Below are 22,768 nucleotides of genomic sequence, written 5' to 3' on the forward strand. Positions count from 1 at the left end.
TAATTGTGGCCCAAATTACGTTTGGACCTTGCCATGGTTACCATGGTTGTCCCACCATACTCTTCACAGCACATGCAATGTATTTTGTTTTGACAGTCCGGCTCATTCCCCCTCATTCGAATACTTCACAAGCTTCCCTCAAAGGTATTTACATTTTTGTGCAACAACACTTTTATCATAGAATCATTGAAAACAAGATTAATAGTATCAATTTGCGAGAAACTCAAGATCCATGATCCCAAAATCTTAACACCCGTAGAAGAAAAAAGAAATCTTTAGACTCATCTTGGAGCATCTATTGTTTGGGGCTAATTAGAATCACATTCTGAATCTCATTCAGGGAGGTTCACAGGGCGACTGTCCATGACAGACTAGATATTCAATCTCCAATACGTCATCTACAAATTCTCCACCAAGAGACACGTGTCCCTGTTTGCAGCCTTCCTTGCTTTCTCAAATGCCTTTGATCATCTGTTCAATAGGCGAATTCTTTGGTCCAAATTCCAAAATGGATAGTATTGGCCTGATTCAGCAGTCATAATTTAGAATCAAAAGTATAAGACAGCATGGTTATTGAAGGCACACTAACACAGCAAATTCAAAAGTTATGACCTGGGGAACAAGAACAAAGGAGGAGCTTAACAGTAAGTTAGTTATGAACAACCAGACTCTAAAAGCAACAAATACCTTTAAACGGCTTGGCCAACCAGGGCCAAGTGTGCTGCAAAGAGAATAGTTCAGTTTATTAAAGAGCATGGCAAGGTGGATTCAAGGATCATCAGTTGAGCTGAGCTGGCAAAAATAGGTGGCATCTTATGCCACTGAACAGAGGCCTGAGGCACCTCAGTCAATCGGTCATCAGTAGGCTACCTGGAATAAAGCCTCTAGAAAAAGATATTTGACCTCCCTTATTCTACATCCACTGCCTCTGAAGAGACTTATGCTACACATACATTGGGCACAAAGTCACACATGCACCAGTGGCGTCTGGTAATTTTAGGAGGGAGGTGGGCAGGCGGAAAGCAGACTCACACTCATACTTATTCATTCACACACGCACGCACTCACATCCATTCACAACACACACACACGCGCTCTCTTTCTTTCTTTCTTTCTTTCTTTCTTTCTTTCTTTCTTTCTTTCTTTCTTTCTTTCTTTCTTTCTTTCTTTCTTTCTTTCTTTCTTTCTTTCTTTCTTTCCCATAGGAACTGTGACCTCTTCAGCCCAGCAAAGTTCAGCTCTGGCAGCCAGGAGTTTGTGCAAATCACGCATGTCTCGCTCCTGGCTGCCTGAGCTGAACATGAAGAGTATCTGTCAGGCTGTCCTTTGCTCAGCCTGACAGACACACTTCATGAGAGGCAAAAGTTGGGGGGGGGCATTATGGCCACTCTGCCCTAAAGGACGGGCCACGGCTGACATGCACCTCTATTTTACTCCATCAAAATTAAATTTGGGCAACTAATCCTTGAATTGGAAGCCCTTGGAAAGAGACTATTGTATAAAAAAAAACAAAAAAAAGTCAGTGTCCCACTGGTGAAAAAAAGCTTGCTGAAATGAAAATGGAATGTACAGTGGATCATTAAGCATACACAAACCCTACTAAAAAGCAGGTCACAAACCTACTTAAAGAACCCTAAATGTAAGACGAACCCCAAAATTTGAAATAGAGCTCAAATAAAAAAGAATATTCCATGGCCCGAAATTTTCTCCACCACGCTGTAGGCTGTTTTGTTTCTAAGGAGATATGATTACTAAAAAAAAGGTTGTTCTTGATGGCTGTCAGCAACACCCTGCTCGTGACACACATCTAGTTGATAAACATCAGGTTGGTTCAAAAGCATTAGCCTTCCTATAAACCCTTTCCTTCAGAGTGTCCATCAACCAAGGATGCTAATCTGAAAAAAGGTGGACTAAGGGTAGTACATCATCGGATCTCTCCCCCCACAGGTTATGAAGTGTTTTTGTTTCTGGTTAGATCCTGTGAGGGCACCAAACCATCAAGAAAATAGGCCCGTGTGCTGACGTACATCCAGTTTGTAGTTTTTGTTCATGTTCAGTCCCAGGTGAGAACTGATCTTTTAATAATGCCATGGGTGCTACTGTCCGTAAAAGGCCTGCCCGATGTCTACAGATAAGGGTGGAAGAGATACTGGAGTACATGGAATCCTAACACTTTGGACGAGCCCCCATCTCCTTCAAAAAATGCCCAAGCTGGGAAAAAGATACTCATAAGAAGATGTTGCATTGGGCCTAGCCTCACCACCCTGACCATTGAGTACATGGTTAACAGAGTAAGTCCATCGTCGAATGCCCCTGAGCCACTTCTTAGGAAACCATCCTTATAATTGTATAGAAAGAGCTATGTCTTTAAGGAAATCCAAATATAACAAAATGAAAATGTTTGTGAAGCAAGTAGTCTATAGGAATTCCTTCTTTGTCAAGTACATTTCATCTACGCAGTAGGAAAAATGTCAACCTAAGTAACTATTAAAATCTCACCAGAAACATGCAAAACAAAAGCATATTGAATTGTCAACAAATCAGTGAGGGTTACCTGGCCCATCTTTATTGTGAAACCCATGAGAACGCTGCAGGCTGTTTTGTTTCACCCAAGCATCCCATCTGCTCCTAAGTAAACTGAAATCTGTATTGAACTCTGGAGGAGAATAAGAAATAACCAGTTGAAATTGAACGCTACATTACTGATTTGTCCTGTAATTCCTAATTTCCTAGAGGAACCTGAAGTAATGAACTGTAATCCCTGGTAATTCCTGTCCCCTCTTCTTCCCAAAGAATGAACAGGACCTGTGGTATCAAAATTCAAGGGACATGGAAATACCACCTGACAATCAGGGACACTCATAGTGGCCTCTTGTTGTACTTTTATAATGAAAAACAAAGTATGCTGTAGTGAGTATTCTTGAAGCAGTTCATGTAACACCTCTGCAGTGTTATTTCATACCAGAGGTTTTGAAGGCAGTATGGCCATGCAGGATTTAACTACGGCTTCTTGATTGATTTATGCCAATCAGGAAGAGGGGTAAGGGCCAGATGTATCAAAGGGTTTTGCCTATTCTGTGTATATTGGAAAATGTGTTCGTAGATATGGCCATAAGTATGCATACATACTGTACTATAATGTTTCATAAGGCGAATGATTCCAAAGAGCAAGGATTAGCTTAGCATGAAAATAAAAGTGTTGAAGTCTTCCATCAGTTGCTAGAGATAATTGTTCCAGTGAGAAGCCAGTATTGGTGAGGGCGTTCAGATTCTATTCACCTCTGCTTAAAGCCTACATCTCTGTAGTCTTTTTATTTTTCTCATCTTCCCGTGGGCCAACCTGTTGTATATTTTTGTTTGTGTATACATGTATGTTGTCTGGTATTGCATGTGTGTTTGTATATTTGTTGTGCATGGGTGCCTGTGTGGGCATATTTGCCTGTTTCTGTTGTTTGGGACCCACAGGGGCATTGAAGTCTGTTGGTCTTTGAATGGGTGTATTTCTTTTGCTGTGTGCATGGATGCCTTCATGTTCTTTGGTCTGTGTGCATTATATGTCTGTTGGCATGTTGTTCGGCAGTCGCGTGTGTGCTGTATATGTCCTCTCTGTTCTGCCTGCGTTAGCACATGCTGCATAAAAGCTAACCTTATTGGCTCTTACTTGGCTTGTTTACTAAGGCCTTCCTCCTGCCCGTTCTATGGCAGTGGCCCAGGAAGTGTTGAGGAGATAAAGTTACTTACCTGCCACACTCCTAACAAGGATTGTCATGCCCAGTATGTGTGAGCTTTCATGGGGAAAGTGTTCGGTAATATTTGGGCAACTGTGTGTGTGTTGCCCACCAGTGTCCTAGAAAGAAAATCTCAGAGTGATACAGTATCTGGGGCTACAACAATGTGGAAGATGGGAGTAGGGTCCCTTGTGTTGAAAAGGCTTCATTAGTAGAGTTAAGCTGTACCCTCTAAGAACAGTATTAGAAAAAATGAGTTAGAGGATGAAGGTTGCATTGTAAGATGTGAACTTAACTGGAATACGCAGCAAAATATTGCATAGTAGATACATTTGGCAGACAGTTTTTTTATTGCATCTTTAAGAGAGTTAAATTCATACACAATTTTACCTTGTGAACAAAAAAGCCTAAGTCCAACAACAAGTTTATTTGACAGCAGAGTGTAAACAAATGAATGTGGAAAGATGATTCGTGAATAGCACTATCTCTTTGTTAAGCTAAGACATCCAAAAAGTATGATCTTTATAAATTAAAAAGCCACAAATTAGCATGTAAGCTGTCATACAAAGTAAATGCACGAATGAACTCACAATAGGTCTTAAGACACATATTGCAGCTGCCCGCTATCCAAAGGACTAAGTGATGCAACATCATTAATGGATACTGATATAGAACAATGTAACCATCCTCAGTTTAAATAGCAAAGCCAATTCTAGCTGCGATTGAGGACTGTGGGAAGTGCGTAAATTGTGAATGCTGTCCTGACATCAAACCTATTAATTCCTTATCTAGGAGTTGAGTGAGGACTGGTATAGTAGATGGGGACTGTTATTTTCTCATTTTAATAGTCATGTAATAGAAAGCGCATAACACAAAATTCTTCACAGAGGGTCAAGTTGTTCTAATGAAATCCGGCTTACGCTTTACTATTTCCGGGGGGCGTGGATAAGCGCCAGCCAAGATGGCCACCACTTAGTGGAGCACCGCAGTTAATCTTTACAGTCCCCCAAATATCCGCTTAAGCATCCAAATCGCACGCTGGGAGCGGGTATCCGGCTGCATTTGCAAGCGGCTGAGTGGCTAATTCTGGGGCCGCTGGGTGCCGAGCCCTGTGCGCCTACGAGGGCACCTTCTGTGTGACCTGCGGCCTGGTGGCGGTGCACGGCCGTGGGAGGCCTGACACCTGTGTGTTGGGCCCGGAGGTGTTGGAGGAGGTGGGGTGCCCGATTGGGGCTCCCTGGGGAGTCGGACTGGGCTGCAGATTGAGAACGGCCGCGCAGCCAGCTCTGCGGCCTGAGACAGGCGTGGGGCGGGCTGTCATTCCACCTTGTCACATGATTGGAGCGTGAGGAGCCAGAGACGGCAGTAAGTGGTGCAGGGTGGATGGACTGGTGGAAGCCTGCCTCCCTGGTGGAAGCCTGCCTCCTGTGTGGGGCCTGGGGCAAGGAAGGCTGGAGTGAGTGACACGGCCTGGTTTGTTCTGTGGTCGGGCCCCTCTAATCCCCCCCCCTCCACTCAGCATTCATGAAGGGGCTTCGACGGTCGGGCCTCTGACCCCTCCTCCTCCTCCCCTCAAGAGGAGGAATAAGACTGGACCCCGGTGGACCAATGCGCGGCGCGGGCTGCCCCCCACTACGGCTTTGGATTTGGGATCACTCCTGACCCGAGGGCGGGTGGGGCCCTGGCTGCTTGCTAGTTGGCGCTCACCCAGCATGGTCAGGAACAAAGGGCAGCTCTCGCAACAGACCAACAAAATGGACAAAAATGCTGTTCCAAGACAGTCAGGGTGACAGGACAGGATCCCCCACGTGAGCCCTCCCTGAGCGTAATCATGGCTGCTATTCACGAACTGAAGGGATCTCTGGAACCCAGGCTTGACGCAGTGGCAGTGGATGTGGCCCTTCTGCGAGCCGATCTCATAAAAGTCTCTGAAAAGGTCACGACTGCGTAGACAGATATTGCCTGTCTACAATCTACACCCAAGAAACTCGAGGACCAATTACGGTTCCTCACTACGGAACACGAGCAATTGGCGGCGCATATGGAGGGTCAGAAGGGAAGGGTGTGGAGAAATAATATCAGAGTTTTTAGGGTGCCAGAGGGAGTTGAGGGCCCAAGTGTTGAGCTTTTGATGGAAACCCTGATCGCCGACTATCTTCACCCCAAGAGACTATCCACGATCTTTACAGTGGAGCGTGCGCACAGGGCCCCGGTCCCTCTTCTGCGTCCAGGACAGTCATTGCTCACATCTTTAATTTTAGGGAGCGTGATGCCATCCTACTGGCTGCTAGATCCCAGGGGGACCTAGAGTATGAGAATGCCACTGTTCGCTTCTTCCAGGACTTTACATTGAAGGTCCAAAGGCAGCGCCAATGTTTTTGTGAGGTCAAAAAAGCTCTGCGGGACCGTGAACGTAATTACATGGTGCTCTTCCTGGCGCGGCTGAGGGTAATCGCTGATGGCAAGACATGGCACTTCGCCGCGCCGAAGGAGGTCTGGGAGTGGCTGGAGGGGTGAAGAGCTGTGGGCCGTGTGGATAATCAGTGCGACAGAGGGGGGCCTGGTAGGAGGAAGAAGATGGCCTCTCCGACACGGCAACAAGAGATGGGGCTGGGACAGGTGGGAGCTCCAGCATCATAGTGGACAGGGGAGCTGGTGGCGAGTTTGGTGCCTAATTAGAACTGGTGGGCAAACCAACATACGAAGCACAGTAATGTACAATGGGGGATTGATTTTAATTGATTGTCTACATACTAAATGGTGGAGGTCATCAATGATGGCGCTGGCCCACACGAGCAAGAGTTAGAAATGTTTTGGGCAACAGGCACTCCACTGTTTGGGGGGTGGGCAGTTTAAAGCCCGCTATGCAGGGTTGCAGGGTGGGGGGAGTTATCATCAGGAGATTGTTGACCTACAGTTCATGGTTATACCTTGTTATTATGCTATTGCACAGCACTGCGATGTTATGGGACATCACTCGGGGTGGGGAGCCACATGTGGGAATACAGAACTGGGGGACATTCAATGGTAGAACTAAGTACTCGCACCCTTAGGGTCATGACATGGAATGTCAATGGTCTGGGCAGTCACATCAAACGGACTATAGTCCTTCAGTTTTTGCGCAGACATGGCCCTGATCTCGTTTTATTGCAGGAAACGCATCTGAAAGGGAATTATTACAAGGCTCTGAACAGGTTTGGGTATCAGCTGGTTGCTCATGGGGGCTACACAGCGGGGTCCACTGGAGTGAGTATCCTTCTAAAAAAAACAATACCATTCCTTCTGACATGCACCTGGTGGGACACACTGGGACGTTATGTGGCAGTCTCGGGGATCTGGAAAGGGCACACTTTGAACATTTGTTCCGTATATGCTCCGCTAAGACTTCAGAGGGCTACCGTGGCGGACCTGGGCGCTTTTTTGCTTGATTTCCCGACATGTCTCCTATTCTGGGAGGGGATATAAATCTGGTGGCAGACCCAGGGGTAGATAGAGTTTCACATGCAAGGACACCCAATGCCTCAGCGACCCTGAAGTCCTTTATGGACTTATTTGGCCTGGCGGATTTGTGAAGGGAGCAGAATCCAGGGAAAAGGCAGTTCACTTATTCCTCGATCCCCCATGGTGGCTCATCGAGGCTTGACTATTTATTCATGACCTGGACTCATGTGGGCAGGTTCTGAGAGGCTGTGCATTACCCGGGAGGTATCTCCGACCATTCCCCTGTGGGAGTTACTGTGCTGGGTTCTTCACAGTCATACTCACAGCGGCCTCAACTGGATCCCTGGAATTTAAGAGATAAATCCTTTGTTGACAGGGTGAGGGCGAGGGCGAGGGCGAGGGCGACCCAATACTTTGAGAATCTGGGTTCGGTGGACTCTGCATGCATATTGTGGGAAGCCTTAAAACAGTAATAATGGGTTATGCACAAGACAAGATCGGGGGCAAGAAAAAGGAACAGCATTTGCAGGCCACGGAACTTGAGTGAAAAATCGTAGCCTTGGAGGCCCGCTGTCAGGCAGAGGGAGGAGAAGAGGATGGTCTCCCCCCAACCATCTGCGCCTCAAACGATACAAGCTGCGCACTCTGGTCGAACAACATGGTAGGGCATATGTTCTGGCATCTCTGCGATGACTTTATGATGTAGGTAACAAAGCCAACAAATTATTTGCATGGTTGAACAAGAGAGACCGAGAGCGTTCTTGGGTCAGGGCGGTACTGACTGAGGAGGGGATCACATGCGAATCTAACAAGTCCATAGCAGAGGCCTTTGCTGCCTATTATGAGGAGGTCTATACCTCGGTGACTCGGAAGACGGGGCTCTCGGAGATGGAGAGCGGGGAGTTAGATGTTGAGCTGACGGAAGAAGTTGTCGCCGCAGTGCTGCAGGGGCTTCATTCGGACAAGGCGTCAGTGCCCAATGGACTCTCGGCGGAGTTATTTAAATGCCTGGAGAGTAAAGTGGCTAAACACTTGTTGTCCATGTTCCAGGAGGCACGGGAGGAGGGATTGCTGCCCCAGGATCAGAGGACCGCACCTGTCGTGCTGATCTCGAAGAAGGGTTGACCCCACGGAGAGATGTGCTGCTTCTTAAAGGCCCAACTCCCTTCTTAATACGGAGGTCAAGGTTCTGGGGCTAGACTACACGCAATTATTGCTAAATTGGTCCACTCAGACCAATCCGACTTCATGCCGTCCAGATCCACGCGTCTGAACTTGCGGAGACTATACAGGGTCTTGCACATGATGGAAGGCCAGCATAAGGAACAGACGGCGCTCCTGTCTCTCGATGCCCGGATGGCTTTCGACAGTGTGGAATGGCTTTATATTTTTGAGATCCTCAGAAGGTTCGGAGTGGGTCTTCGGTTCTTGTCCTGGATTAGACTGCTGTATCAGGAACCGGTTGCCCGGGTGTGGGTCAATGCTATGTTGTCGTGGCCCTTTCCCCTACACAGGGGCACCCGGCAGGTGTGCCCGCTCTCTCCCATTTTGTTCGCCCTGGCACTCGAGCCCTTGGAGGAGTGGATCTGGCAGGATCTGCTGATTCGGGATATAGACTTGGGTGCAACATGGGAGGAACGTATCTCCCTGTACGCGGACAACATTCTGCTATATGTCACACAGCCCCGGCGGTCCATCAACAGGATAATGCAGGTCTTTTGCATCTTTCGGGACCACTCCGGTTACCAGATTAACTGGGATAAATCGCTGGTCTTTCCCCCCTGTCATGCCCCCGGCTGCAGCATGCCGGTCTGTGTGGAGGGTTTCAAATACCTTGGGATATATGTCACTAAGAATCAGGAGCGCTTTCTACAAAAAATCCTCCAACCGCAGCTTGATAGATTCCACGGGGATGTGGCCCATTGGAGGACGTTACCTCTTTCTTTCATGGGTAAAGCAGCCCTCTCCAAAATGATGGCACTGCCCCGTCTTCTATATGTCTTCGAGAACACTCCCTATAAGATACCAGCAGAGGTGTTCCGGAGTTTGGACCAGGATATCAGACTACTGTTGTGGCATGGTGGCTGTTCGGGTGTAGCATTGTCAAAACTGAAGCTTGGGGTGTATCAGAGTGGGCTGGCAATCCCAGATCCCCTTCACTATTACTGGGCAACTCAATTGGTCAGTGTTAATGATTGGGCCTTTGCGGACCAGGGGGACCTGCCGTTTCGGGTTGACAGACAGATGTTGGGCGGGAGGGATATGAGCCTGCCCTTTGAGCCTGCCCTTTATGCCCACACGAGTTCGTAATCACTGCCGGCACACACTGCAACAGTGGTGAAGGCTCGGCATGACGCTCTCCCTTATTTGGGATGGGATCAACCTTGACAGCGTGGTCTCCACTGTGGAGTAGCGACCTGCTCGGGGACATAAAGACCTTGTGTGGATTCTGCCAGTGGTCTCTTCCGGGACTCGAACACCTGGGGGATGTCTGGAGGGGTCAGGCACTCGTGACGCTTGAAGTCCTACAACAAGGATATGCGATGGCAGGAACGGAACAGTTCAGGTACCTGCAGCTGTGGCATGCACTGAGTTGGTATGTCCTGGAGTATGAGCAGTTGCTGGAAGCAGCTCCTCTGGAGGACCTCCTTTTAACAGAACCGCTGGAGACGAAGGCCATATATCTATTATACAAGAAACTGTTGAATAATTCCCCAGACCCGATGACAGCCTTACGGGACAAATGGGAGGCTGATCTGGGTGCATTAAATAACGAGGACTAGGGGAGGCGAGATGGGATTCCCAGGGTTGTGGCGATCAAAGCACGGTTTAAATTGATCCAGCTCCGCATTCTACACAGGAGGGCATACTATTCCAGGGTGCTGTTGCATAAGATGGGTAGGGCATAGACCGCGCAGTGCTTGCAATGCTGTGTTTCGGAGGGCACCTTCTGCCACATTCTATGGACTTGCCCAGCGTTTAAGACTTACCGGCAGGGGGTGGCTGGGGAAGCAGCCCGGGTGCTGGGAAGGGTGGTCCCGCTGGATCCCAAGCTGCTCCTACTGAATATAGTGGGGGAGGAACACTAGCCGAAACAGCAGGCTAAATGGTTGGCCATAGCAGCAATAGTAGCTAAACGCAATATAGCGCAGTCGTGGGTTACCGAGTCCCCGTCTAGTCTTCAAGAATGGTGGACAGACCTAGACTGGTGTCGTAGTGCAGAAAAAGTTATCTATGAGAGTAGGGAGTGCCCAGGAAAATGGATGAACATTTGGGAAGGGTGGAGGGCTTACAGGGACAGGGAGTAACCTCTGTTAGCAATGCCCTGGTGGGTGGAATGGCACCGAGCTGGGTATACCACTACATGCTACCTGGGGGATGTTTGATTGCGATGTTATATTTCAACACCTGATTAGTACTGTACTCCTACTCTATGTTGTTGATAAATGTTCTTTTATGGTCGTATGATACATGGCTCAATGGCTGTTTTTTCGTTCAATAAAAAGATTAAAAAACAAAAGAAACTTTAACAGGCACGCTGATCTTACTAATTCCAGTCATTGAAATAGTAATTTAAGTATTTAATGCCAATCCTGACATGTTTACTGCATAACTCAACAATGAACACCTCTGTCCTTGCCGCCGCTTCAATATTACCTCTATCCTAAGTGAATAAGCCATGGACAAAGGAAATCCCTGATGATCCACTGTGAGTCCAAATTCATGGGCCCAGTCTGCTGTTGATGCTGTTGTTCCTATTCTAAAACTGTGAACTTAAGCTTCACAGCAAATTGTTGCTTCAGCCAGGTCACCAGAGTGATGAGGTACTATTACTTCTGTAGTGCTTCTCAGCTTTGCTTAGAGAGTGCTGCCTTGAACACGGTGAGTGACTTCACCGTGCTTCCTACCTCATTCAAAGCGCTGCCTTCTTTTGCAAGCACTCTATGGACATGATGCTTCCGGCGATGCTTAGACCATATAATAACTAATCCTACTTGACTAATTGAACACGTTTGTTCATGGGAACAGTACTGCCACCATTTCTGGAATCACCGCAGGAATTAGGATGACGTCTCCGGTGCTGTGAATGATGGCACATTGAGTGATTTTTCTCTCCTGTTATATTCTCATTACTCCTGAGACTATGGTAAGCTTGAAACAGTAATTTGATGTGCTCGCAGGTACCCCTCTATTATAAGCACCTGTTTAAATGGTACAGCCAGGTACAGTCATCAAGTTATTTTAGATATCCATGTAATAGCTTAAAAGTTATGGAAGATGTTTGTTTAACTTTCAACTCACCATGTAATATATCTCACTGGTTCATTCTAGGTACATCAAGTCTGCTGTAGAGGTTATTTTGATGCATCAACATTTTAAGAAGCAAAGCCCTGAACAGCATTTTGCAAAACAGGAACTTGTGGACTTCTGGATGGACTTCCTAGTTGAATCCACGAAGACCGATGTTGCTGTAGTTCGCTTCCCAGTAAGTGATTTACATTTTTTTTTTTTTAGGTCTTCCACTGTGTAGTTTCCCTGTCCTAAACCATCCAAATTCCTATAACTCTAGCAGTTGAGCAGCTACCAATTATGCATGTGTATGTAAACACGTGAAAAACAAAGACCTATCTACATTGGATTTTGTTTGCAGCGCATACACATTTATTATTTTGTTTGCATTCTTATTTTCTGACTGCATGGCAGCTTTTTCTGTGGAGCCATTCTCTTGAATATATTCCCTTCTTACGGCAAACCTTTAGTTTTAAAAACACAACAGCGAATGCAGAGGAGCAAACGTGCCACAAGGTCTGCAGCACTGGAATGTCGATTGCTTTATTGGTAAAGGACCTTTGAACCATGCCCGTTCGTTGATTAGGTTTGTTCTCCAACCAGTGAGGAGTTGCATATACTTGGCCTTCTGTATTTGCGCTTAATCAAAGTTTCCCAAAGTTTAATTTTCTCATTCTGTTCAGGTTTCTCCTATATTTAATGTGGGTTACACTTTCTTTCACTCAGCTGACAAATAGTCGGTGTCACACTATGCAGTGAATTATTTTGCTGCTCTACTTAGTACAAAGGCTTTATCCAGAGGGCACATGGATTGAAAACCCCACTTTGAAAACTTTCCTCTTCTATTATTCTCGGTTGAGTGATGGCTTTGTTGCCTGCACTTGCTGTCTTTTCTCGGAGGAAGCAGTGCTACCCTCTTCAGCATTACACCTATTTTTTGTAAGAGGCATCCAAGCTTGGCCAACCTATCAGGGTACAGGTAGCATCGGAGTACCGGGCTAGCTATTACTGCCCATCTGGTTGGAGACAATCTGCCAAACACAACTCCTGAAAGCATACTCACCGTAGGGAACCAATTTCACAAGCTCACGCAGCTGACTGCCGGCCACTTATTAAATACAAGGACATCTTAAGAACTTCGGGGGCCGTGGGTCAAACGTATTTCAGAGGCCCCTGTTCAGAACAGTTTTGAATTTATGATCCAATTTCAGATTGTTCATGTCCTCTTTTGCCAGGTCACTTAAGGTGCACAGGCACACATGTGTAAATTCTAAATGTCTTTACCTCGATTCAGGGACAGTGAGTGTGTTTTCAGTATATTTAACACAGCAGCAGCTCACTAATATTACTGCAAATAATCTTTGTGACACACTCCTATTTCTCATATGTCATCGTATTATGGATGTTGTATGACGCATAAACACAACATTTTTCTGTACAGTATCTATAATATACTCGCATCACCCACCTTAAAATAAATTAAAGGAAAACGGTATTTAAAGCAATCTGTTTAAGAATTTTTTCAAGGTTGCCAGGGCAAGCCTGTGTGCAGAACGGAGCTGGATCTATCTGCCCCAGCTCCCCCACCCCAGTAACACTGGGGCCCTGGGCCAGAGCCCACTGTGCCCATGCCTTGAAACGTCTCTGATTAAATATACTTGACCATTTTTCAGTCCTGCTTACCGGGTCCTGGTACGAAGTTGTCTAGGGTGATAGCTCAAGTAACTAAACGTCCACATACAGCCATCATTTCTCTGATGCACGTTGTCTGCTGATGTCCCAGAAGTACCTGTTGGTTCATCCACATCTTGTTATCTATAGGGATAGACATTAAATCCTTGGCCAAATTCTCCCTAATGAATATGACAACAGCTGCCTAATAATTCACCTCAGGAGGCTAAAGTGTCTATTACAAATATTGAACTGGAAGGTGGTCAAATAATGCCTCTTTTACCAGTAACTGTGCTTTGAAAACGAATACTTTCGGTGGTAGCACATTGGTCCTGTATATAAAACTCACAACTCGTAAGCACTTTGTAAAAAATGTGATTGATGCCTCTGAGTGTCACTTACGAAAGGCAAGTTTACGTCAAGAAACTGCTTAATTTAGCCTCCATTTTATAGTAACACCAACTCCACAATAAACAAGCATTTGCAATGCAACGGGTCTCGCATTATGTCGAGTTAGAGCTATTAGCGTTGTAAACTCCTAACCGGATTTTTCTTGCCACATTAAATGAAAAAAAAAAAAAAAGATTGTGATCACACTGTGTAAAAAACAGCGCGATCGCGCTGCGAAATAAAGAGAAAAAGTAGTTCAGAAACCTTACGGAAAACATGGAGCCTCGTATGTTTCCAGTAGTTTACTGGTGCTTTCGAGGAGGGCTAAACACCGGAAAAGGTATGACGTATGCATGCCTTTCACGAATGAAAAACAAGCGTATTTTAAAAGGCAAGCCCAGGAACCAATGAAAGTGACTGACGTAACATGGGCATGCTTAAAATCCCTCTAAAGAGAGATTAGAAGAGGGACGGAGCGCTTTGTGCTCGCCTCTAAAAAAGGGCAAGGTAAGGCACAGGGACCGGTTTGCCAAATTTGCCTTCTTTCACTTGTCTGTGCTCATCTGTTGCTGTGCCTTAGTTGGTCTCAGTCTTTCTGATCATCCAGCTCATAAAGCAAGAACTTATTTCATTTGTAAACGTGTATTTCCACCTGTCTTACAGGTTTTAATTTTGGAACCAACAAAGATTTACCAACCGTCCTACCTCTCAATCAACAGTGATGCTGACGTGAAGACAGTCTCCATATGGCACGTGTACCCTGATGACAAGGTAAACCAAAAGTCAGGAGGTAATTCAGCAAGGCTCCTTGATTTGTTTTGTACATCATGGTCACCACATGGTAAAAAGGACTCTCTGTCGGGGCTGAAGATAAAGAAACAAGCATCATTTACTTCACAGTGCTAAATAACTTTTGCTCTTAACAAGGCTGTTATTGTACTCGGTTCAGTTGGTGTCCACTTCCTTTTAATTCGGTTCTTGCAGATAATGAAAAGTCCCGTACGAAATGCACGTTTCTAATCTGTTGGAAATGCATTTTTGATGGGGTAACTTTCATGTCACAAGACATGACAAAATGGCTGACCCTATACTCTCATCATTCACTATAAAATACACAGGCAGCATTATAAATTCGCTTTCTACCAACCAAGCACAACCGAGTGCCAATTTGCTTGTCCTCTAAAAACTCCTCCAGGTCTTTTAGGGATGTGAGGCAACATCTAAATCAATGCAGTACTAACTGTATTTCGATGGTTGACAGTTTTTAGCCATAAATTAGGATATAAAGGGGGTGGGCCCATATACCTCCAGGAATTGATTTTGTGACCCACAGGTAAGGTAAGCTCCCCTGTGTCTGTCCCACTTCAGGAAAAGAGACTACCAAATAACCTTGGGACGCGTTGAACAAAGGCTGTGACCCACCACACAAGAGTTGAACCCGGTCATCTTGTCCTCACACCCTTAGCCATATTCCATTAACAAGGTGAAGTGAGTTCATTAGAAGGACAGCCCTCCTCTTTGGTCTTTTGCAAGACTTGTTGGTTTTGGTAGGCTGCATGCATGTAATACCAATTTTACTTAATAGTGCTGTATAAAATGAGGTTTTTATTGTGTTTCTGTTGAAAATCACTTGGAACCAACCTATGTGTATGGCTTCTGGAAAGCCTAATTACATAATTACATTTTTTTTCCCCCAGACTCCTCGTTCTGCATGTCTTAACACAGGTCTTGTGTTTGGAGAAAGCCAGTTCGCCCTCTAAGTTGTCACTGTTTAGGTCATGCAATTCTTATTCATACTTCCTGAAGTGTCATATTTGCATTTGTTTGACCCGGGTGTGGGCCCGCAGTCAGGGAAACCACATAATCATCATTGTTTAAAACATGGAGATTAAAATTGCAGAGAATGAAAGCATTGTGTTGAGAGACCGGTACTTCTGCCAAACGACACCACTTTATTTTTAAATGCAAAATGAATACTTAAAGAATGCATTGATTTCATTCTAATTGCCGCTCAGCTGTGCTTTCGGCCCTTTTTACGTCGATATTTTAAGTTGAGTACAATAGAAACATTGGCAGAATATAATAAGGAAATTGGGGATTATAAATGATTTATGTCTGAAACTTACTTGAGTCATCATTGTGCCTTTGTTACAATGAAGGCAAAATACAGAACAATGAGTCATGCAGTTGTCGGTTCCTTGAATATATCGTTTTCTTCGTACTTCCAGGAGCCTAGCTTCATAAATGTGCGTTTCTGATAAATAGTTGGGTCCAGGTGCCCTCAGTCGGGTATGGTGAGATGTATGTTGGATTTCACCAGGAATTTTTACATACACAGATAAAAATGCACACACACTCTCCCTCTCTGTTTTGAAAGTCTTAAAAAATGTAGGTTATTATTCAAAATATTGTGTTTTCTCTCCTAGTGCTCCTACCAATCCGCATTCCTCTCCCTTTTCACTGCCACTTAGGCCCCTCTCATGCACCCTGCTCGTCTTATAATGTATTTAAACATTATGTGTCAGCTTGATTGTCACAGTCTGAAGCTCACACACTCCCAATCCCACTGACCAAGCTACGCCCGTGTACTCCCTTATCTCGAAAATGGAATCCATGTCCTTTTATTGGTTATGCAATCAACTCATAGCAGGTGCATGGTGCGATCTAGAAAGAAGTCAGTAAAATCTTGCATACAAGCCAATCTATCCAAACGGCAATGTGGTAGCCACAGTGCAGTCCTTGTGGGGTGCGAGAAAGGCACATAGACGTGAAATTATACACCCAGATAGTTGACCACTTATACCATATTGTAAATGTGATGGTACATCTGTTGTGCTTGTACTCAGAAATATTAACAAAGAAATACACAGAGAGGTAGGGATAATTAGCCATCAGTAGCAAAGACTAATCAGAGCTTATTGATCAGGACAGCGGCTTATTCTGTTGTAAAAAACCCAAGTTATAGTGCCGAGCCACAGGGTAGATTGTTCTAAATTAAACATGAAGAAACACAAATATTGAAATGTTGGTGTAGATGGCCTGCGTCTTCCATTATTGGCCCTCTGCACTCTTTTGTGTTCAATGGAGCCCTCAACATTACAACAGTCCACTGTATAATAAAGAGGTTATAGACATTATTGCCTTGCAGAGAAGGGCTGGGAGGCTATTAGCAACCCCTAACTCAAAACAGAAAGAGCAGTGGGAACAGGTGTTTTCTCACCTCAATCATAGGGGAAAATAAACTGTTCCCATCTCCCATGGCGCTCATTCCGCATGCCTCTCCAAAGCAGATGTTTCCAGCATAGCTCTCTAGTGTCCTCTTTCGCTTTCTTAAAGGGGAGTGTAAACCTGATTGCTACAGAGAAGTAGTAAAAATAAACAAAGTTCGTTCGTTAGGTCAAAGCCTACTAGACCGCACAGCTCTCTGGTTTGCTAGAGGCTACTTGGGGGAAAGCTTCCCTTGAAATTTGTCATTGGATTTGTGTTTTGTAATTTACAGTTGCATAATTTTATTTGCTGGCTCTATCTGTTTTAGGCTGTCCTGCTTGGGTTAGTCCCTCCCGTGTGTAATGTATTGATGCTCTGCACAAAAGGACCGTTGTGGTTCTGGGCGGAGTCTTACACAGGAACCAGGTGATATTCGAGGTGATGTCCACATGTGGTTCTGGGAGATATGACGTAAGGTGTATGTGAATGGATGTTGGTGAATAAAGACATGTTGAACTGCAGCTCCAGTGTGTGGTGTAATCTATTGACATGCTTTAGTGCAGGGGAAGATGCTACAATTGGCGATGAGCAGGGGATTGCGAGCCCGTGGAAAACAAGACTGCTCCCCCTGAGAGTTTGCAATGGTACAGCAAACTGCTTGTGCGTGCCACGTGTTCCCAGAATCAGGGCAAAGCAGTCTGTGACAGGGGAGGTTGTCAGTGAGACCTACCCTGACCCAAACAGAACATAGAACAACTCTTCAGATCAAGCAAGAAAACAACCATAACACCAGTAAGGTGCTAGAAACAGAAAACCTAGTTACATTCAGGGACTACTGAAGTATATTCAGCACAGGCCTCTGCACACAGCTGTGCTTGCAGAGGTTGTTGGTGTCATCCTACACAGCGGGATCAGCTGAACGACACGTGCTAAGACAATGGCGGCAGAAGGGGGTGCAAAAGGCAACGCAGCTGTGTTCTTCAAGCCACCACTGCCATTCAACACATCCAAGAAACAGAAAATTTGTGCCAGGTGGTCTGCGTTTATTGAAGCATTTGATGACTTCATAAAGTGCTAGATGAGGTAGATAACAAAATCATGAAATATTTGAAAAACGTTCCAGGTGATGGAGTAAAAGAAGCACTAAAGGAAGTTTCTAATGAAACATTGTACTGAAAGGTGAAAGAATCTCCGGAGCCAGGTTAAAGCGAATGCCGAATGTTGATCATAAAAGGTATATCTTCAACCATGCACAAAAATAGACTGGTGAAACGATGGATGAGTTTGTTGAAAGACTTGACACACTTATTAAACATTGCAAGTTCTGTGACTTTACCAGTAAAGAAGCCAGGCACCTCAGAATAATTAATGGCTGTCCTTCAAATCCTTTTAGAAGGTGCATGTTGAGAGACACTCAGTCTAGAGAAAATGCTGATGGCCGTGAAAACAGAGGAACGAGCAGAACAACAAGCTGCTGACATGGAAGCTGGGACAGCACACAGTGAATCGATGCTGATCATGAAAAGCAAGAATAAGCACCAAACAGATTCACGTAAGTCGACGTAGTTGAAGAAGACAAAATTCTGCTTCTGATGTAGATTGTTGTTTCCCCATGGAGGCAAACTTTCAGCCTTAGGACAAATCTGCGAGGTTGTGGGAAAGAGAACCACTTCATAACTGTGTGTCAAGCTGAGGAAAAATCAAGTGTGTCACAAAGCAGGGATGTGGAATTCCTATCGCCCAACGCCCGGGACATATTGTTTGGGGTCAAGGGCAACAAGTTGTCATCTTTATTTTGTCCTTGAGACAAGTAGGCCCAACCCCCTGCAGCACAAACCCTCTGGCTGCCAGTTTACAGAGAAAGGAACTGTCTGCATTTGAGGTAATATGTGTGTCTATATGTTAATGCTGTTCAAACTGGTATTTACGGTTCATTACTGAAAAGCCTTCATTAGTAGGGTGAGCGCTGTAAATAAATGTTTTATGGTCACACTGCAGCACTGACAGTGGTTCTCGTAAAAAAAAAAAAAAGTGTACATACATGTTTGAAGAGTTTAACAATGTGAGGCTAAATATAATGCTCACAGAATGCTCTCTGATTAGATACTAATGTTTGCAGGAGCTTGTAAGCAAGAGTGGTGATTCTTTGCTTTCAAAATAAAATGTTCAGAAAAAAATGCAAGTTGGAAAAGAAAGTTTTGCTACCATGAAGTTTTAGGTGATATTTCTTTCAAGCGTCATTTAGAAAAATGTTTTGATGAATGCTAGTATTTCCCAAAAAATATTCCTAATGGAAAATGAGTGGAACCATTTTCAACAAGATTATGGGAAGCATGAAAATAAACAAGCACTGGCAAAACCAAACGATCTGCCATTTTTTGAGTCTTTTGGTTTAGTCAGTGCATGTCTTGTTTTGACATGGCTTTTGTAACCCTCTAATGTTGTGGTAGCTGCCAGGGCCCACCATTGTAACAAACAATGGCAAAAATACATTTATAAATTTTTTGGTCTCAAAAAGCACCCATTGCCACCAATGGCGTACCAAAGGCCAGCAGGCCCCGGACAAGGGGCCTCCTGAGAACAGCACCTGCCCCAAGGGAGTCTGGAGGGGGTGGAGGGTCCCTTCATGTTCTTTGCAGGGGGGCCACCTCCAGTTTTGTTACACCACTGATTGCCACAGTAGTTCCTGGCACTGAACAAAAATACTTTGTGTGCCAATATGCTCCTTGTGGAAGAGCAGGATGTGATCACTCAAAGCAAAGCCAACGGATAGAGAGAGAAATCAAAGTTTAATAAAAAACAAAATGTCTTTGTTAATGCCAGACCTAATTAGGGACCCAATTCATAAAGAAAGTCACAAAAGTACACCCATGGTAAATGTCTTTGAATTAGTGGCTTTTATGAATTCACAAGAACTTACCGAAGAAGACCAAGAAATTGTACTCCTAGAAAATATTTGTGAACTGTATTTTAGCACGAGCAAATATGCATGTGTAGATTTGCTCATGTGAAAATCTATTGAGCGTTTACAAGTTCATTTTCCCTCCAACTACCATTTTTCCCAAGCCTGGATGAACTTCGACTTCTGACATTGTCACAAGTAAGTTTTCAACCTTTCTGATTATGGGAAACGATTAGAGAAGAGCTGGTGAACATCCTTAACACATGCACATTAGTAGTTTTGCAGACTCAATGACATTCCAGCCCTGGAACTAATGCTTACTGCTTCCTCCAGTCCCAGTATGTAGATTTTCGGGATAGGTGGAAAAATAAGGAAATTGCTATAGTAGGGATTGAAATTGCAAGTATTCAAGCCCTACTATATGAGTAGCCCTGGCATAATCCGATAGGCTATTATCAGAGCTCTTACATAATGAGATTGCTGCTATAATGTGTCACTGCACTGCATGGCACCAAAGGGACAAGTAGATTGTTTTACAGGATAAGTAGATTTAAGAAGCAACCTGTCCCAAGGGCAAGTAGATATTTTTTAAATTCCACACCCCTGCACAAAGGAAAGAACAAATGGATGTGAGAACGTACCAGAAGTAGTCTTGCCACGCCCACAAAACCAAAAAGCAGCATCAGCTACGCCAAGTGGAGACTAGGCAAAATCAGTCATGGGCCAGTTTGTCTTACAAAGGTTCCTCACTGTCTCTATCAAGTACAAGTGGAGAAGATGGGTGTGCGCTGATGCTGTCACCAAAAAGCGGTGTGCACATGTGGGACTAGTTGCCTGTGAAGACCGAAGTAAAAAAATGGCTCACCAGGCACAGTGCCAAACTTCTTTCGGACTCTGTCCCAAGATTACATTGAAGGTGAACAGTCACCCAACATCCCTTATCATCGACAGTGGGGAGTCAATTAATGTCATGCCTGTGAAAAAATTCAACAGTCTCACACCTGTGCCATGCTTTACTCCTTCAGACATGAAAACATAGAGCTGGGCAGCTTCCAGACTTTTTCAAAGCCAAGGGTCGTTCACAGCTGTAGTGCAACACAAAACAACTTCAGTATGAGCAACCATTCATGTTGTACAAGGAACGTCCTCTAGTGCATGTTGGCTCAGTTTTTCCAGAGCAGCTTACATGGGGTTTATATCTCTCAGCTATAATCTCTGTGATCAACGTGAGATTCTGAGCCAATTCCCATCGTCATTTCATGGTTTGGGAAAACTCAAGAAGATAAAAGTACAACTTCACATCAGCAAAGATGTTCGTTCAGGTGCACCGTAGAGTTGCTTTCCATCTGCAAGAAGCTGAAGAGAAAGAGTTAGCAACACTTTTGAAATATGACATCATTAAACATTCCACAGAAAGCATGCCATGGGTTTCGCCCATAGTAGTTCCGCCAAAAAAGGACAGCAGTGGAGCAATGCACATTTGTGTTGCTATGCGCCAATCAAACAGAGCTATTGAGAGGGAGAGACAACCTGGTCCCCATATAGCAGACATGATCATGCAACTGGATGGAGCTAAAGTGTTTTCCCGTTTTGCCCTAAAGCAAGGGTACAACTAACTTGAGTTAGAAGAAAAATGCAGGTATATTACCACTTGTTCCACTTATGTTGGTTTGTTATGATACAAGAGACTGAGTTTTGGAGTATCTTCAGCTACTGAGATATTTCAGGATGTTGTCTGCAGAGTAATACAACACAATTTAGTGGCAACAAGCTGGTCTTTGGGAGAAACCAAAGAGAAAACAATGAAGCCCACACACAGGTGCGCAAGTTACTTGCTGATGCAGATCTCATTCTGAATGCAGCAAAATGTGAATTTCACAAAATCAAACTTAAGATTTTTGGGCACATATTCTGTGAAGTGAGAATGACTCCAGATCCAGACAAGGTGCAAGCACTATCATCCACTTGACACCACTCCCCCCAAAAGATGTTGCCATCCTGCTATCCTTTCTAGGCATGGCCAGTTACTGCTCAAGATACATTCAAAATGTTGCCAAAGTGTGCACCCCACTGAGAGATTTGACAAGGTGAAATGTTCCATTTCAGTGGGCTCCTCAATGCGATCAGAGTTTCAAAGTAATAAAACGGGATTGAGAACGCATCTGAAATGGCCTACTTCAACCACTAGCTGCATACCGAGGTAACAGTAGATGCGAGCCAGGTAGGGCTGGGTCGATCCTTGTTCAACACAACAGCCATCCGAATGCTCAGAGACACATTGTGGCTTATGCCAGTTGAAGCATTTCTGAAACCGAACATGCCTACACCCAGCCGGAGAAGAAGAGTCTGGCTGTGGTGTGGACTTGCGAACATTTTCATGTATTCCTCTAAGGGAAAAGATTTACTGTTTTACTGTCATCATGGACCACCAGACGTTATTCACCATTATTAGTAATCGGAAGGCCAAGATGCATCCTCACATCAAAAGGTGGGGGTTGAGGCAGGCAAGAATACAACTATGAGATTGTATACAAACCAGGGAAGGATTAGAACCCATCAGATTACTTTTCATGAGCACCACTACATCATCCAAGCTCAATATCCAGGGGGCCAAGGACTTTATTGTGAAGTCCAGCACACCAGCGGCTCTATCTGTAAATCAAATTATTGCTTCAACCAACACTGATCCCAACATGACTATTGTATTTAAAAATAAATAAATAAAGGAAAACTAATTGAGACACAAGCATGGAAATAAAGCACAGAGCCATTTTTTGGGTGATTCTAAATTTCAAAAGTTCAAAAACGTACAGGATGAGTTAGCCATCACACAAAGGCATAATACAGAAAGGCTCGAGAATCATCATACCTCAGAGCCTCTGGCAACAGGTCATTGAGTTGTCCAGGAAGGACATTGTGATATTGTAGCCACCAAATAGCCATTGAGAGACAGTGTGGTTCCCTCGATTAGATGAGTGAGTATAAAGGGAATTGAAAGCATAGCACATCTGCAGTTGCCAGTTCCCCAATGTGATGCAGCACACAGTGACTGTGTCTGAATTTCCTACTCATGCCTGTTGGAAAGTTGCAGTTGAATTCTTCGATCATTAGGAAATGGACAGAATCTCATGGTAATCAT

General features: G+C 44.7%; 1 protein-coding gene across 2 annotated transcripts in view; it reads left to right on the forward strand.

The window, feature by feature from the left end:
- MAP3K5 (mitogen-activated protein kinase kinase kinase 5) overlaps nucleotides 1-22,768 on the forward strand; it is a 759,411-nt gene that overhangs the window by 443,153 nt on the left and 293,490 nt on the right. For both annotated transcript variants that reach the window (XM_069234653.1, XM_069234652.1), the window contains exons 10-11: nucleotides 11,502-11,655; nucleotides 14,184-14,291. In XM_069234653.1, coding sequence (XP_069090754.1) covers nucleotides 11,502-11,655; nucleotides 14,184-14,291 — 262 coding nt within the window. The remainder of the gene's footprint in view (nucleotides 1-11,501; nucleotides 11,656-14,183; nucleotides 14,292-22,768) is intronic.

This window comes from Pleurodeles waltl, chromosome 5 (assembly GCF_031143425.1).
Source record: "Pleurodeles waltl isolate 20211129_DDA chromosome 5, aPleWal1.hap1.20221129, whole genome shotgun sequence".
Lineage (NCBI taxonomy): Eukaryota > Metazoa > Chordata > Amphibia > Caudata > Salamandridae > Pleurodeles > Pleurodeles waltl.